The sequence below is a fragment of the Neolamprologus multifasciatus genome, chromosome 1 (genome assembly GCF_963576455.1).
Source record: "Neolamprologus multifasciatus chromosome 1, fNeoMul1.2, whole genome shotgun sequence".
NCBI lineage: Eukaryota > Metazoa > Chordata > Actinopteri > Cichliformes > Cichlidae > Neolamprologus > Neolamprologus multifasciatus.
In genome coordinates, this window is record NC_140439.1 from 25558915 (window position 1) to 25575754 (window position 16840).

A 16840-nucleotide genomic window follows, 5' to 3' on the forward strand; every position below is an offset into this window, starting at 1 on the left:
GAGAGTGTGTGTGTATATATATATATATATATATATATATATATATATATATATATATATATATATATATATATATATATAAAATCCAGTCGTAGCCAAATGCAAAATTTTTATTTTCAGCTGGGCTCATTCCTGTTTTAGATGCTACAAGGTTTTCTTTAAAAAACCAAAATCACTGATTTGAACCTTTACAGAACAGGCAGAATGATGTTGACATGTCTTGTTACACTTATTGTAAGTGTATCATAAGAGCTCTAAATTTGCAAATTAGATTATTTTAAATGCTGAAAAGCAGGGAAGTCCAGCGCTCCCTCTCTCCGCCCACCCTTTTCAGCTCATCAGGTGTTTCTAGGTGAGCTAAGACATGTAGTCTTGGGTCTACCCTGGGTAAGACATGCCCAGGACACTTCACTTGCCACCTGGTGGCATCCTTGCTAGATGCCTGAACCACCTCAACTGACTCTTTTCAGTGTGGAAGAGTAGAAGCTCTACTCTTAGTCCCTCCTAAAAGGCTGAACTCCTTACTCTCTAAGGGAGAGGGGCCCAGCCACCTTTTTTAAGGAAACTCGTTCCCGCCGCTTCTATCCGTGACATCATTCTTTCAGTCACTACCCAGAGCTTGCATCCATAATTGAGTGTAGGGACATTGCTTGACCAGTAAATTGCCACTCATGCTCAGCTCTCTCTTCACCACAACGAACCACTACTGCACTAATCCGACATTCTCAAATTCTTCTAGCAGGAGCACCTTGCAGCGTACTCCAAGAAGGCTGGGTACTCTGAACTTTTGTTCGGCAACTACAGATAGTCGAGACAAAACGGTGCAGGGCATCAACCCTCTCGTCTACCGGAGAATTCTCCAACATTCAGGCAGTGACCTGCTTAGTGCACTTATGTTTTCTGGAATTTGACAGTGATTATAATTAAATGGCTTTTTAACAATAAGTTAGTCCACTGAATACCTGCACAGTGTTTTGCTGGAGGTTTCTTCTTGTTAAAAGGGAGTTTTTCTTTCCCACTGTTGCCAAAGTGCTTGCTCTTAGGGGGTCACATGATTGTTGAGGTTTCTCTGTTGTGTTACTACAATATAAATGGCCTTGAGGGAACTGTGGTTGTGATATGTTGCTGTATAAATAAAATTGAATTGAATTGGATGCAAAGCAATTCTCATTATGCACCCAAAAGACGTTCAGTATCAACATAATAGAAAAAGTAACAATTCATCTCAGAGAATGGATTTTTATAAAAAGACAATGTGGTTCCTGGAGCCAGTAGGTTTTTCTCACTGAGCCTAGCCCCAGCTTTTAACCAAGTTTTAACTGTGGCTGAGTGAAGAACTGGGGGACAGATGAGCTACTAGAAGATGGATCACTAAAAAGTTGTGCATCTAGAAACAAAACATCAGACTTTTCTCTCTCATCAACTAAGCCAGTAAAACAACAGGCAGGATTTCATCTGAATGCGGTGCAGGTCTCGTTGCTGATGGCAGGTTAGGGTAACTGGCAGGTGATTTAGTTTTGGAACTGTATCCAGAAATACTGACTGAACAGACGGAGCAGGCACCAAAGTGATCCTGTGGTTCCCTCTGCACCACTAGAAATCCAAAACCCAAGCTCTTTTTCTTTCCATTATTCTGAGATTTTCAACACACACCTGACAAACTGAATGAGATGCCCATGGCTTGTCTTGATTACCCAGTTTCATACCAAAATAAGCAGAGGATGCCTTTTCCCACAAACTCTGTTATGTTTTGTTGCTGTTTGGATATAGTGAAGGATCCACATGTTTACCATCTGGATCATGTTTACAGTTGCCACTCGTCCAAAAAAATAATGTGATAGAGCAAAATGGATTTTTTTAAAACAAATGTTAGATTTTATACAGCGAATATGATGCAGAACAGTGTGACGGGTTTAACGATATTCTGTATTTATCTGGTAAAAGTCTCATTGAGATTGAAAGTCCCTTTACAAATGTGATTTAGCAGATGGCGTCAAACATTGTACCAACTTTATACATTAACAAATACAACTGTTAGATGCTAGAAATGAGTGAAAACCTGCATCATATGTTATAAAATATCAATTTAGGTCCATTTACAGGCAAATTTTAGGAGTCCTCACATCATCACCTTAAAGAACATTACATTTTTACGCCAGAATACCTGGATTTTATGAAGTGTTTCAACTACATTTGTATAATTTAAAAAAAAAAATGTTTTTACAGATCTAACTTCTATGCCTGAGCAGAAGAAACAAGGTCTTTCTCAACTGGCATCCATGTTAGAGCTGTACCTGCAACAGGAAGTACCTGACCTATTACAGGAAATGGGATCAGCACTGCCACCTTCCTGCCAAGAACCCCTCAGCCTCATTGCGAAGGTCAGCTAAATGCACGTTTGCTTTTCTGCATAGTAAGAACACCTTGACATCCTCATCATGCACATGAATACGCAATCAAAAGACACATCACCTCCTCCTTGACTTATCCCACCGCACGTCCGAGATCTTCCGAGCATTCGTAATCAGATCCCCTGTGTTTATGTATTCCCAGAACAACTCCAGGTCTCACTCTCTTAAAACGTACCAGCTGTCTTCGGTGGAACTGAAACCACAAACTCCTGTGTGTTTATCTGCAATTTGCTCTTCCTCTGTTTTCTGTTAGCTTGTGTGACTCCTCCTCGTCATTTCATTGTGTTTGAATTCCATCTTGTGCGTGTGTTCATTGTGTTTTTCCCACCGTGTTTCTTGAATGATTATGAGCCTTTTGATAACACAAAGGTGCAAATAAGCACTTCTTACAAAAAACTGTCATGATCGAAACAAAATACACCAACTTTCTTCATCCAACTTTTCTACATATAAAGCGTCATTTACATTCGACTCAAAGGAAGTCCGATTTAATCAGTGGTTGTTGTTTTTTCAACAGATAGCTGTGGATGTATTTCAAATACTGTACTCGTAAGGCGAGAAAGGGCAAAAGTGTTTTGGGGGTTTTTTTGTTGCTCTTTTACGTTTCGCTGAAGATCGTATAAACAAACCAGACTGCTGTTAGTAGACTGTTCTGTGGACACATGTGGCTAAGATGGAGGTTTTGGTGTAAATTAGAAGCTTTATGTTTGGAGAAGGGAAAGCTTTACATACCAGTATAAGAGTCTTCCCCATTTATGAAAATCAGTGGGAAAATCACGGCTTGTTCCTGTTTTGTTGTCAGTGGGCGAAAAAGTCTCGGCATCATTGAAAGAGCAATACATTTAGAATCATGCACGAAGAACAAGATGTCAGCACCTCCATCTGTCAACAGAAACTCAAGCTGAGTGGTACAACGCACAGTTTCTATGAAAGAGTGGTGAGAGATGTATGGAAAAATCTCAATTATGACCTTAATTCAAGAGAAATTAGCCGTTTACTTGAGAAAACCCACAAAAACCCAGAGTTGCACATGTTCTAAACTTCAGAATGATTTAATTTCCTCTAAGCTGATATAAAAGAGTGATCAGCTGTGACTGGAAATATTTAGTTGCAGAAATTGCTGCTGTGAATGTTGTTTAAGGTGATCTCATCACCGGTATATGTGACACGTATTATTACTGGTAATCCTTCTTAGTGGAAAGTTTTCCTTTGGTTAGGGTCGCTCACAGGTCACTCACCAGGTTCACCCACCGGGGGGTGTTTACGATTAGAGCATTTGTGCCACAGTGCAGTGACTCAGCGTCTGACTGGAGACACCAGCAACCTATAGACAGACAACAGGCTTTTTTCTCCTTTGTAAGCCCAGCCACAAAGGCCTGTATTCAAAAGATTGGCTAATGGAGAGGAATGTAAAGTACAGGAGTGCCTTGTTTTTGTAGAAGCACTTTGTTGGCTGTCAGATCGGACGTCGCCTTTATGTCCATCAATTTGTTTTGCTCTCTTTTCCTTGGTTGATCCTCTGCATGCGACATGTTTGTCTAGAAAACACAAGATTTCGACAGGCAGTGCTCACTGACCTTTAAAAGCTTAAATTATAAAGTAAAATAAACTAGTCTGAAGTGTCTAATTCAATTCAGTTTTATTTATATAGCACCAATTCACAACATCAGTCGCCTCAAGGCCAAGTACCATCTTCAAAACAATCACCTGAAGCCTGCAAATCTGGATATTTGGCATGCAGACCTGTGCCTCGTATAACAGCTGAGTTTTGTTGGATATGACTTATTCGTAAAGAGTTTATAATGTCAATGAAATTCACTATATAGTCATAAAATTTTAAGAGTAAAGCCACTCATGCTCACACCTTTTACCTTGGTAATATACACGTGATCAGATCTTACGAGGCTGTGAAATGACGGTTGAGTAATCGCTAACGCTGCTTATTTACACTCTCTGCATCTCTTATGTACTAAATCATACACTGCCATCATATACTGATGTGGTCATATGTGATCCATTGGACTGAATCTTTGGGTCTGGTACAGTTGGGTTATCAATCATTCATAATCATGAATCAAGCATTATGCATCTGTGACTGCGCTGTTCCTGACGTATTATTCAGTTGGATTTTAAAACACTGCACCAAGCTTACAATGAAGCCATGATAGAAACACATAAGTGTGGCATCCTTCCTAATGCCACATGAGCTGTCTATGAAACCAGACGAGGTGGCACAGAAAGCAGTGGTTTAGTGTGTCTGATAAATAACAGGGAGAAATGGCTGTCCTGCAGCGTGCATTATCTGTAATGTGCTGCATACTGATGTGAAACCTTTTTAACTACCTTTGATTGATTGATTGATTAATTTAAAATCTCAGCTTCAATAAGATGGGCTAATAAATAAACATGCCACTATCCAAAATGGTGACTTATCGTCTGCCAATAGGGGGCACTGTGATTGCATGGCCAACAGTCTGTATTTGTAGTGCAAAGGAGTCCTTCATTTCACTTTTGCTCTCTTATGTTTCATATTTGCTTTACCTCCCATGCCTCTGTTGTTTCTACCTACTGTATGTTTACAACAATGTAAGGACAGTCAGACCTACTCTGTGCACTTCTGCCTGTCCTTATATTTTTGTCTCTCTCTTTCCTCATTATTCTTTTTAATGCAGCCCTTTCTTCTTCCCGTCTCCTCCTCTTGTGGTCGCTCTCTTTAATGGTCCTAGTACATAACAAATGAGGAGTTTATTATTGTGTACTTGGAGCATTCACTGTGCTTAACAAAACAGGTCATTACTGTGAGTGTGCTGTGTGTGTGTGTGCTGTGTGTGTGTATGGGCATTTGTGTATGTATACGTGTGTGTTGGAGTTCCTCTCGTGTGGGGGTTTGTTTTCTTTTGTGCCATAAAACCATTCTTTAGGCTAATAACTGCTCTATCCTGTGTGCTAATAGTGTCGTACAGAAACATACATGCACGCACGCTGACGCACACAAGGAAGCAGTCCCACATCATCATTACTGCTCTTAATATCCCCAAGAGGAGCAAGGAGGGAAGTAGGGAGAGTTGTATTTGTGTGTGTGCTACTACTGTGTACTGTCTGCATATTCACAGTGCTGGGGAAAGGTTTTAGACACCTAACGTGTTCTCGTAACACTATCACGGAGCAGCTTATCAGATTCTTTCTGCAGCATGATGGTGACGACAAACGCCTCCTCAGTAGAAGGTCTGCGTGCAGGAAGACTGCAGTGGGCATGCATCGTGTCTGTCCATGTGCTGTTTTTTTATCAGACTGCAGCAGTATAATAAGCGCAAACATGGAAGCTCTAACTGTGCTGCTTTCATTGTTTCTTTAGAGCAACTTCCCCACTCTGCAGTGTGTGTGTGTGTGTGTGTGTGTGTGTGTGTGTGTGTGTCTTTAGATCTCACTGCGTGTGTCTCATCTTAGATACTTGCACATATTTGTATTTATGTGTGAATTTCTTTTTGTGCTTATGTGGTTAGTTCGTCTTTGCCTATACTTGTGTGTATTGCTTAGGTAAATGCGTGTGTGTGTGTGTTCTCTAACCAGCCTGCGAGCCTGCGTGTGAACTTATTGTTATGCTGCATCAGCCCTTGCTGCACTGAGACCCATTTCTCACACAAACTCCTTACATGACCGACATGTTACCCCATAAAAAACACACTCTCTCACCCCTCTCTGTCTTCCTGAACCTGGCTCTGTGCGTCTTGTTTTTTTTCCTCTCTCGGCCTCACCCGTTTGCTCCGCGCCGCCTATCATTTCTCTTCTTCATTGACATTCGCCCTTCTCGTTCCCTCTCTGCCCAAGTTTAGCTTTTGATATGAGGGTTATAAATAGCTCTTTAAAGACACCTCACAGGGCTGTTCTAATAGTCCAGTGCCACCTTTTGAATTTTAAAATCTTGACTTAAAGTAACTCAGAAACGTCATAGAAAAGTCTCGCGTTTCAAAGCATAAAAATACATTTTTGCACTTTAAGATGATGTTAATGATTTTGAGCAGTGTGCATTGCAGTGCATAATGCTACACTGCTTACTGTAGCATTATGCACAGAGATGAGTGGGTGGTTTAATGTGTAGTCTGAAGATAATTATTGGTGAATATGCAGTCGTGCTTGATGAAAATATAATATTTTAGTATTAATAATAGGGGAAGTGCTGAAACATGAGCTAGAAATGCCTCATCTATAGTAGCTACCTGGAGACATTGTCACACAGTGGAGGGGGGAGACGTTGCCCTTAAATACATAGATGCAGTTTAATTCAAATGTGTTCGAACTACTGGAAGCACTCTGTTTGGTTTAGGGAAATGGTGGACGCTTCAGAGGGTGTTTTGCTGCTGCCGAACAGAAAAGAATGTCTTTTGCAGTGAAGTGAAATGGAGTGTTGAAAACAATCGTGTGTGCATCCTTTTTTGATTGCTGGAAATCTCCACTCCCATTTCCTTACTTGTTCAAGCTACCCGCTTCAAGTATTCTGTAATCAAACTGTGCATAGCAACCCTGTGTTGAGGTGACACACTGTAGGCTTTGCACACAAGCGCGTTACTGTAGTCCCTGCATTGGGTGAATTCCCATAATCTTTTCTGCATTGCCAAAAAGCTACAAGAAACATCACTGTGGGACCATGAATCCAGCTTCACACACGTCTCCGGGACACAGCAGGTGTTTGTGTTTGTCTGCAGTACTTTGGGCTGTGTCCCTACTATGGTGCATACAGCTGTTTATCAGAGGAACCTTTAAGACCTCCTTACTGTTGGAGCTCCCTTCTGGCTGTTCTGTCTTTTATTTAATGTGAGCTTAAAGAAAAAACTGGCTCATCTATTGAGAGAGTGAGAGAGAATATTGGGGGGGGGGGGGGGGGGGTAAAGAAGAATGTGAGAAGAAAACGTCAGAAACAAGCAGAAAGGGATAGGAACATGTACCTACTCGCACCTACTCTGCTTGATAAAAGGTTTGAAGTAGCTGTATTTATGGCTCTGTGTGCATGAGGCCGTAACTGAGACTCCTGGGAAACACACACACACTTCTACCTACCTCTCTGACCAAGGTGGAAGCAGGGCAGCTCTCTATGGAAAAGTATGTTGTATTGTTTATTTCCCATATATAGTTACAATTTATCATGGAGGCACACACACACACATCACCACCACCTGATGTCATGTGTGGAGTGTGGCGCCAATAAATTTACACCCCTGCTGAAACTGCTTCACCTTCAATTATAGCAGCAGGAATGAGGAGCGTGTGTGTGTGTGTGTGTGTGTGTGTGTGTGTGTGTGTGTGTTGGTGTAATCCTCAGTGTGTGTGTGTTTGTGTTGATTCTTATTTTTTGGTCGTTATAATTTTTGGTCTGTTTGCTTGCTGTAATGTAACTTGTGTATATCTGTGTGTAGGAGTAAATCTGCGTGTAGACAGATGTGCGCTGTAAGTGTGTGAGTGTAACTTGTTGTTTCTGTGTAGGAGTAATTTACTCTCACGGCTTTTCCTTATATTTATTGGCCATCTGTTGAGCAGCTAAGTGGGATGCAGACGCCATCAAACTACGGTACCGTAACAAATGGAAAGGTTGTCACTTACCAAACTTTTTGCATGGGTGAATGAAGTAAAACTTCCCATTTTTTCTAAATGGATCGACTAAGGAATGCAGATTCATGTATGCAGGAAGGAGGGGGATGTATATAAATGAGAATATTGCATTTTAATGTTTTTGCCTGTACCATAATGTTTCTTTTTGCTCTTATGGATGCATGTTTGCCTGTATCCGGCGTGTAAAATCATTAAAATAATCCTCTTGTGTATGTCTTAGCATGCTCGGCCTTATCTCTTCAGCATTTCCCTGATCTGCTGTTGTAGCTGCCAGTGCCATGGGTTCTACCTAATTAGCTTAGGCTTTGCAAAATCTCACACACACGTACAGCTTTGTGTAATGACTTGGAGTCCATCATCATGGATGAAGTCACAGACAGTATAATGTGAAAAGAGAGCAAAAAACCATTTGTTTAATTGACTTAGATTGGCTGCATGTGTGTGGGCTCTCGTGGGGAAGAGGTGAGGAGAAGAAGATGAAGAAGGGGGTAAGGAGAGAAAACAAGGCGCTGAAATGACTGGCGGGCCATAGGAAAGGGAAGGAAACAGGAGAAGATGCAGAAAAAAGAGAGCTTGTGAGGAAAAAGATTTCGACAATCAAGATCAGAAACGGGGTTGAGGAGATTTGGAGAAGAAGAGTGGAGGACACAGAAAAAAGGGACACTCTGAAAGGACTGACTATAAATTGTTTTGAGTTTTTGATAAATCTGCATGCCAGATTTAAAATTCTGCAAATTGATTTGACCTGCAGCGTGCTGTAGAAGACGGGGATGTATGCTACATGTTTGAGCTGGGGGTAGGGTTGGCTTAATGAGAAGCTTTTGGCTGCAGCAGCCACTATCTCTCTCTCGTCTCCTTTATCATCCCTCATACTGGCACTGCTCTCTCCTCTGTCGCTCCGGCATCTACAGTAATTACTGTTCTTTGGTGGTTAAGAGGAATGTAGACGGGGATAGAGCGCGATAACGTGCCAAAGTGTGAGTATTTGTGTATTTTGTTTAATTTCCTCCAGACTTTCCTCTAGAGGGATGTTCCAGGAAGTGCGTTTCCTAAGCTGTCTCTCGCAGATTAGCCTTTCACACCAGCACAGTGACCTGGCAAAGACCTGTTGAAGTAAAACGTTCTGTGCATGTGTTCCAACATGAGGTCATGGATCGCATCCTGACCTTCCACCAAGCATTTCAGCCTGCTCAGTCTGCTCAGCTCTGTAATAAAAGGGTTTTTTAATGGGATATTTCAATAAGGAATTGTAGCTTAGCATATTGTTGTCATGTTACACAATCCTCTCTCAAATGAAAATATATTTCACATGTTTAATCAGAGTAAAGATTTTCTATTTACACAAAAATGTCTGTGAAAGGAGGGAGGGAAATCCTTAAATGTTTGGCTGTTACACCTTTTTATCCCTTGTGAAAAATTAAATGATTTGTGATGTATTTGTTTTGCATTAAGGTTGAAAACAGAGGGCAGCATAATTATATGCGTGCATGTTGACATTTTTCTTGCACTGATTGGTCACTTGCCTTCCATTAACCTGTGTGTTTATCATCGCTAATCATCATCACTCCTGTACTCATGATGCTTTTATTAGTTATCTCACACAGGACATATAAAGACTATGTATTAAATGAAGGATCAGTCTACTATTAAACGATGAACCATGTTGCCTGTTCAATTTTAAAATACCCTGTGTCATAAAAAATGTGCTTTTATAGGGTAATTGCATTATTTTATTCACACCTTTATCTGATCTCATTCCAAATACCTGGGCCACAACCACACTATCTGCAACACATTAATATCACTGATATTATAATACGAATACTATAATACTAAAGTTTTCTGCCTACATGGATATAGTTTTCTTAAAATGTTTCAAATTAACTCTAAATATTTTAAAGACATACAGTCTGATTCCTTATTTACCCCTTTTTAAAAATAATAATAAAGACTGCTAACACACACATGGACACACAGACACACACACAGACACAGACACAGACACACACACACACACACACACACACACACACACACACACGCACACAGGCACACATTTGTTTGTAACTGATTGGACAGACAAATATGAGACCAAACAGCTTTGGGAAATTGTTTAATCTGGTTATAACAGTTCTCCTGCTCCCTTGGGAAGCAGACTGTAGGTATTCCAGATGGCCAGTCTGCCACTGAAAGTAGCTTTTTTTTTTTTGTTATAATTTGGAGCTTATGTTTGGGTGTTGGCTAAATAATTGTGAGTATTTTAAGCCATTTCCCCAAACCCTGTATTTGGGTAAATTTCTCTGGTCATCTGCCTTGTAGGTTACATGATGTTTCCTGGGTGAGGCTGTGCCCTGTTTAGAAGCCTTAACACTTAGAGCACATTGTGCAGGTTACTCTTGCATACATTCAGTCATATACACAGAAATTTGGAATTAGCTTTTTTGTGCTGTTCCCCACTGTATGGATTATTTGTCACATAATTAAAAACACTGAGAAATGTATCATTGGATTTTCCTCTATTTAAGATCCCTCAGCTCTTGCCTTAATAAGTGCAAAAAATAGTATAAGGTCATCATATTAAAAGAAGAAAACATGGAGAAAATTGTTGTTTACACTGTTGTTAGCATGTATCAACTAACAGTCTGACCATTTGCTTGCAAAAAGTAGTAGCAAAGCTATGACTAAATTCTTTGAACAGTCCCAGGTTTCCATATACTGCGATATGCAGGTGAAACCTTTCATCAGTGATGTCATGGGGTAAACGGTATATTTTCATTTTGGTAAATTGTCAATTTCCCATGTCCCCTGCTGTTTGCAGGGATTTAATGGCACCGTGTACAGGAAAGTTTTTTTTCAGCTTTTACAGTTAATTTGGATGATAAGGAGTGATAATATTAACATCACTGTGCTTAAAGGCCACACATTTTCTGTCCCTTAGCCAAATGGCCTGTATATCTGAGTCTAAAAAATCCTTTTACAGGAAGAAAAAGCTAAGAGCAAAGTGTTAGCCTTAGAACTGGTGATCAGGTTTGCAATCGGCGCTTTGGTTCATGAAATACGGCTGTAAATATAGAATTTCTAATGGTACAGCTACAATACAGGGTTCAAGTACGCACTTGTCCACCCACCCGTCCTCTCTTCCTGTTCACCTGTCTGGAGGTCATTAGCGAGTTAGGTAAAACTTCCTTGTCTTGTGGAGGGTGGGGAAGGGTGGGGGAGGGCAACTGCAGCCTGTAAAGTATCCAGCGGAAGAATGCTTAACCATCAGTCCTTTTATTTCCATCCTGAATATAAATGAGTTTCTGCAGGCTTCGTTCCCTCAGTCTCCCTCTCATCTGTCTCTCATCTCTTTCTTTCTCAGTCTCCTCTTAAACCACAGCCAAGCATGAAACAACGAGTGCTGTTCAGGGACAGTGAGTCACACCTTACCTGACTATCAACTTCTCACTCTTCTGTGTGTGTGTGTGTGTGTGTGTGTGTTTGTATGGGTAACATTTGTGTTCCTGCAATCTTTTTTTAGTGGAAATGAGCATGAATTTTCTCAGAAACCCAAAAAGCCTATTTGCTGTACCTTATTATGAAGAGGATTATTTTTAGAGTCAGGGACAGGAAATAATCGTGCGTTTGTGTTTTTTATGTGCGCTTATTTGTTGTCCCATAGTGGATGAGAGCTCGGTAGCATTTTGTTTCTGGTTTCTGTTATTTTCCCTTTAATGGGCATTCATGCTGTGCTGCCTCTTGTTAAACATCAGCAACTCGTCAGGAACACAAATAAGACTTTGTGTGTGTGGATGTAGATAAACACGCACGCGTTTTATTCTCTCCATTGTGTCATCTCTGCTTCCCGTGCATAGACAAAGGAGCAGAAAATTAGACATGCTGTTATAAAAACAAAAACAAAAACAACTTATATTGTAGGCTATAATTTCTTCCTAAACACTAAGTTGCAGTAGTTTTTTTTTAATGATAGCATTAAAACTTTATGAACTTTCTTGCGTAAGACAAAGATAATCATTTGTGTAGCCCACGTCCACACTATACGCCAGGCACTGTGGTAAATATAAATTCAGTTTTGAACTGAAACCTGTTATTTCATTGTAAATAATTAAAAGTCCCAGCATTTTGGAAATGGGGTTATGTATTTGCACTTAGAGTTATTCAACTTGGTGCTGAAAAGAAAGTTGGTGGTGGCATCATGTCTGCAGACTAAATATGCATTTACATCCAACTGCCTTACTTAGTCAGACTAGAGTAATGATTGTAATTATTGGAACTCATATTTATATTAACATTTTCTTTTCCTCCCGAAATTGGATGTTATATAAATAAATAAATCTCAGCAATCAAGAATTCAATGGGAAGAGCACAGATTATTGACCGAAAAGTTGTAGGCTGATGCTTAAGCTTATTAGATGCACACTTTTCATTCTAAATGGTAACACTTTTCTAAGTAGATTTTACAAAAGACAATAGTAAATTGATCCAGTATTAAGAATAAACAGACTAAAATAGGATGACAACCTCACTGCCGCTAGGAAAAATTGATGGTAGCACATTGCAACCAACCGGTCTACAGCAACTCCAGTCCTCGAGAGCTACTGTCCTGCAGCTTTTAGATGCATCCTTGTTCCAACACACCTCAATCAAATGAATGGCTTGTTACCAGGCCTTTGCTAAACTTTATGGCACGCGGAAGAGGTATTTCGACCATTTGATTCAGCTGCGTTTGAGTAGGAATGCATTGCAAAGCTGCAGAACAGTAGCTCTCGAGGACTTTGGAGACCTCTGTTTGGAGACCCCTGGTGTGTCTTTTTGCAGTAGGGGACCCCGCTCGACTCGTTGTATTCTGGTTATATTCATGTTTAAAAACAAGGTTGCCAAGTGCCTATGTGATTTTGTGGTTTAACCACTGTCCTGCAGCAGCTATGTCAGTAGTTATCGAGGTGGAATTTTTGAATTTCTGTTACCAAACTATGAGGTATTGGCTAGATTTCAGATGAAAGTAGCAATGTGAATTTCAGTGTATGTAGAGAGCAACAGATTTGTGATTTTCTCCAGTTTATCACAGTTAAATGTCGTATTATCACAAACAGATTGCACGTAAAGGCCAAGTTGACGCCATTTAATGGGAAAGTGATAGAAAACGGATAGCATACTGATTCCGTGTGTTTGGGTCCCTGTCTTTGAAACAACCCCAAAGGCAACAGGACTCCAAGCTTGTGGTTGCAGTAATTTTGGTCATGTTTTCTCAAAGTTGCAAACACCTCATTCCCAAAGATTTTGCACATTTTCAGAGCCAGCAAGCCTGACTGATTGAGTAGAGGTATGTGCTCTCTTATGTCTCTGTCATGAAAATATAGTTTATGACTCTATAACTTCACCTAAAACAGTGACCATTGTAACAGACCAAATATTTTTATTCTAAATAAGAAAAGCAGTCCAAGTTTTCCAACAGGTGTTCAGTTGGGTTAAGATCTAGTGCCTGGGGAGGCCATAACACATGATTTTCATATTAATCAAACCATCCAGTTTTCACTCATCCCATACAGATGTGACACAGATGATGTTTTGAAGAGGAGAATGAGTGATTCACTAATCATAAGATTAATGCAAAAAGTACTTGAAAGGCTCAGTAAAAGGATACAAATGTTTCATCTCAGCATAATGGGGATCAGTCGTTACAACTTTGTATTGATTTATTGAGTTTTGACCCCTCACTCTAAGGGGACAAGAATAACGGGTCACCAGCAAAATGCCTCCCACACTGAACAGAGCTTTGTGGTCACCTCACTGTAGGAGTCAGACATCCAGAACTGTAGGACATCTAAGCATTCACTCACTTCGCTTAAGAAATACTTGTAAGATCATATCACTTTTCTCTGCTTCTCTGTAGACTGCTGCGGTTGGTTTTGCACCTTTAAGCACACATATGTAATGTGTACTTTATGAATACATACTTGACATTCCTCTATAATAACTGTCTGACTGCTGTTACCGAGGCATTCTCACCAGGTCTTACATTAACAGTCTTGCAGAGGTTTTTGCACATTATCCTAATGCACAAGCACCAGGGCATTAAACGTTCACCACTGACCACCAGTTGTGACTCTGTGTGCTGTTGTCTTTCCAATACATCTCAATTCATAATTTGCTTAGAAGCAATACTTCTGGCCGGACTTCTCCAATCCGTGCCCTAAACATGAACTTAGTTTCAGTATCACTTTGAGTGTTCTTGTTGCCACCATGAGAAATATAGAAATAAATTAGTCATTTTTATGGACAGAGCCCGATAGGTTGCTAATTACTTTATTGTATCAGACACCTCAGCTGTGTGATGGTATCTGTGTTTGTTGTTTCCCCATTTGTTGAGGCTTTTTCTTCTGTATATGTCGGCAAGTGTTCCTGTGTGTGTGTGTGTGTGTGTGTGTATGTGTTTGTGTATGTGTTTGTGTGTTTGTTATAGAGAGAGAGAGAGAGAGAGAACGAGCGAGATGGTGTCTTTCTATTGATTGAATCTGGCAGAGCAGGTTTCCTATGTGTCAGCAGTTTTGTTCACCCAAAGCCAGCCGGATACAAAAAGAGACAAAACCACAGAGGAATGATGGCAAGTAGACAAATCGGAGAGAGTATCTTCTTTTCATTTCAGTTTTTCATTTCTTTTTTTTTTTGCAGATTATGATAAAATGATTTTCTAAAATGGAATTACTTGCTAAGTTGGTATACAAAATATCTGTCAAGTAATTGTCTTTCTTTAATTTACATTCAACCTCACATATCATCGCAGTTAAGTGATTTGTGTATTTCACCTCTTAGAGAGACCAAAGGGGGATTTCGAATTTAATGAACCCCTCCCTGAAAACACCCCCAGGTGGAGATGAAAAGAGTGTAAAGGAGTGGGAGGGGAAGATGACAAGGGGAGGAAAGACAAACACACAAACACTTGTGTCCCTGTGGCCTAGTATATCTAACATTGTGTAATTACAATGGGGAGTGTCTTTAATTGACTCCTTCTGCAAACCCCTGGAGTCTGCAATGAGAGTATATATGAGGGAGTCCATCAGTATGAACAAATATTGTAATGCAGCTTTCCTTCGCTCATAGTATTGTGTTTTTTTGGATATATTTAAATAAGAATATATTTATGTGTATGTACAGTACAATATACAGCGGCAGTGAGACAACTGCTATGCTAATAATATCAGCTGGGTATTTGCTATTATGCAAAATTAAAAATAAGCATTTTAATTTAGTATAAAAAAAGAAACACAGTTTATGTCACCAAACAGATTTTCAGTCTTTGCTTTAAATCTGCATCTCGTTATTCTCACGTCATATTGCCATTCAACTTTCGCAAACTCACCACATCACAGATTTAGCCGTAAATTTATATTGCAGGAATTTCATTATATGTCAGGTTTCTGCAGCCCAAAGATATTACTTTTTTTCCCTAACTAATACGTGTTTTTCAATTATTTTTGTGGTAAAATTAGCATTTTCTAGCCTAAAAAATTTAAAACGATGTAAATTAATTATATTAAACAAATATTAAATCAAACCACAATTGATGTGTCGTTTGAAGGTGTACAAATTTAATTGTTACCACCAAACACCGAATCGTTGATCCAGCCTATGGCTCAAGGCTCTATTCACACACTTTATATGCAAAACGCCACCTGGTCGAGATATATATAAAAATAATCAAACACTATGCAGATTTTCACCTATCATGGGGGGGTCCAGAAACGTAGCCCCTGCGATAATAAAGGGTATACTGCACATCTTTTTGAAGTCTCTTATAAAACCCAAATATATTCTGTCAGTAGTTTTTGGTTCCACTTGATTCACTTGATTGGTTTTAGTCAGACGTGGGTTTGGGAATTTGTTTACTAAACAAATTCAGAAATGAACTAAGTTGTAAACCTCAGAATTGCTTCAAGTTACTGCTTCTAACCAGCAGTCTCAGAAACAAATCCTGTGCTTGTGCTATTCTTGTGGTAGGACCCTACCCTGCAGCTCTTTCAGTAGAACAATGCCTGCAAAGACACTGCCACAGTAGTGCTACCACACAAACATGCACTAAATTAAAGTCTAAGTGTGCATGTGCATGGAGCTAATATAGCCATTATAGCCATTAAGCGTTTTTAGTGCAGAACCATCTGACCTTGAGGGTTAGATGTGGTCAGAACGTAGAGCAGGGCGTCGACTAAACGGAAGGTTGGTGGCTTGATCTCTGGCAACTCCAGTCTGGTATAAATGGGCGTGTAAATGGGTGGATGTTGATGTATAAAGTGCTTTCAGCGCTCAAGTAGAGCAGAAAAGTGCTGTATAAGAAGCATTCCATTTAACTTATTTAATAGTTTTAGTTATTGTTTTAATTCTTTTATTGTCCTATCACTGTTTTATATCTTTATTATTGTTTTATATTGTTTCTTTTTAATGGCATTTTTATATTGTTAAACACTTTGTGCAGCAATGTCTGCCTGGAAATGTGCTATATAAATAAATTTGGCCTTGATCTTGACCTTGACCTTAACGTGTACCATATACTGTATACGTGTCCTACAACAGCCTTGTTTAGCTTCTTTGTCTGTGACCCTTGTCGCACTGGGTTTGTTTGAGCTGAGCCTGACTTTTTTTGTCTCCCTTACCGTAAAGGTCAATTTTGGTATCTTACATCACATGGTGCTTCCCTGTGGTTCATATCTACCTTTACTCTAATCAAAGGAAATTAAATTGTTCCTAATTTCGGGCAAACTGAGCACAGTGTATTCACAGCGGCGTGAAGAGAACTGAATGCTATAGCTAATGAATGGTCAGCCCTACAG

General features: G+C 39.8%; 1 protein-coding gene across 3 annotated transcripts in view; it reads left to right on the forward strand.

Moving 5' to 3' along the window:
* Positions 1-16840, forward strand: part of smyd3 (SET and MYND domain containing 3) — a 104936-nt gene that overhangs the window by 39086 nt on the left and 49010 nt on the right. For all 3 annotated transcript variants that reach the window (XM_085168375.1, XM_085168360.1, XM_085168366.1), the window contains one exon: positions 2227-2381. In XM_085168375.1, coding sequence (XP_085024501.1) covers positions 2227-2381 — 155 coding nt within the window. The remainder of the gene's footprint in view (positions 1-2226; positions 2382-16840) is intronic.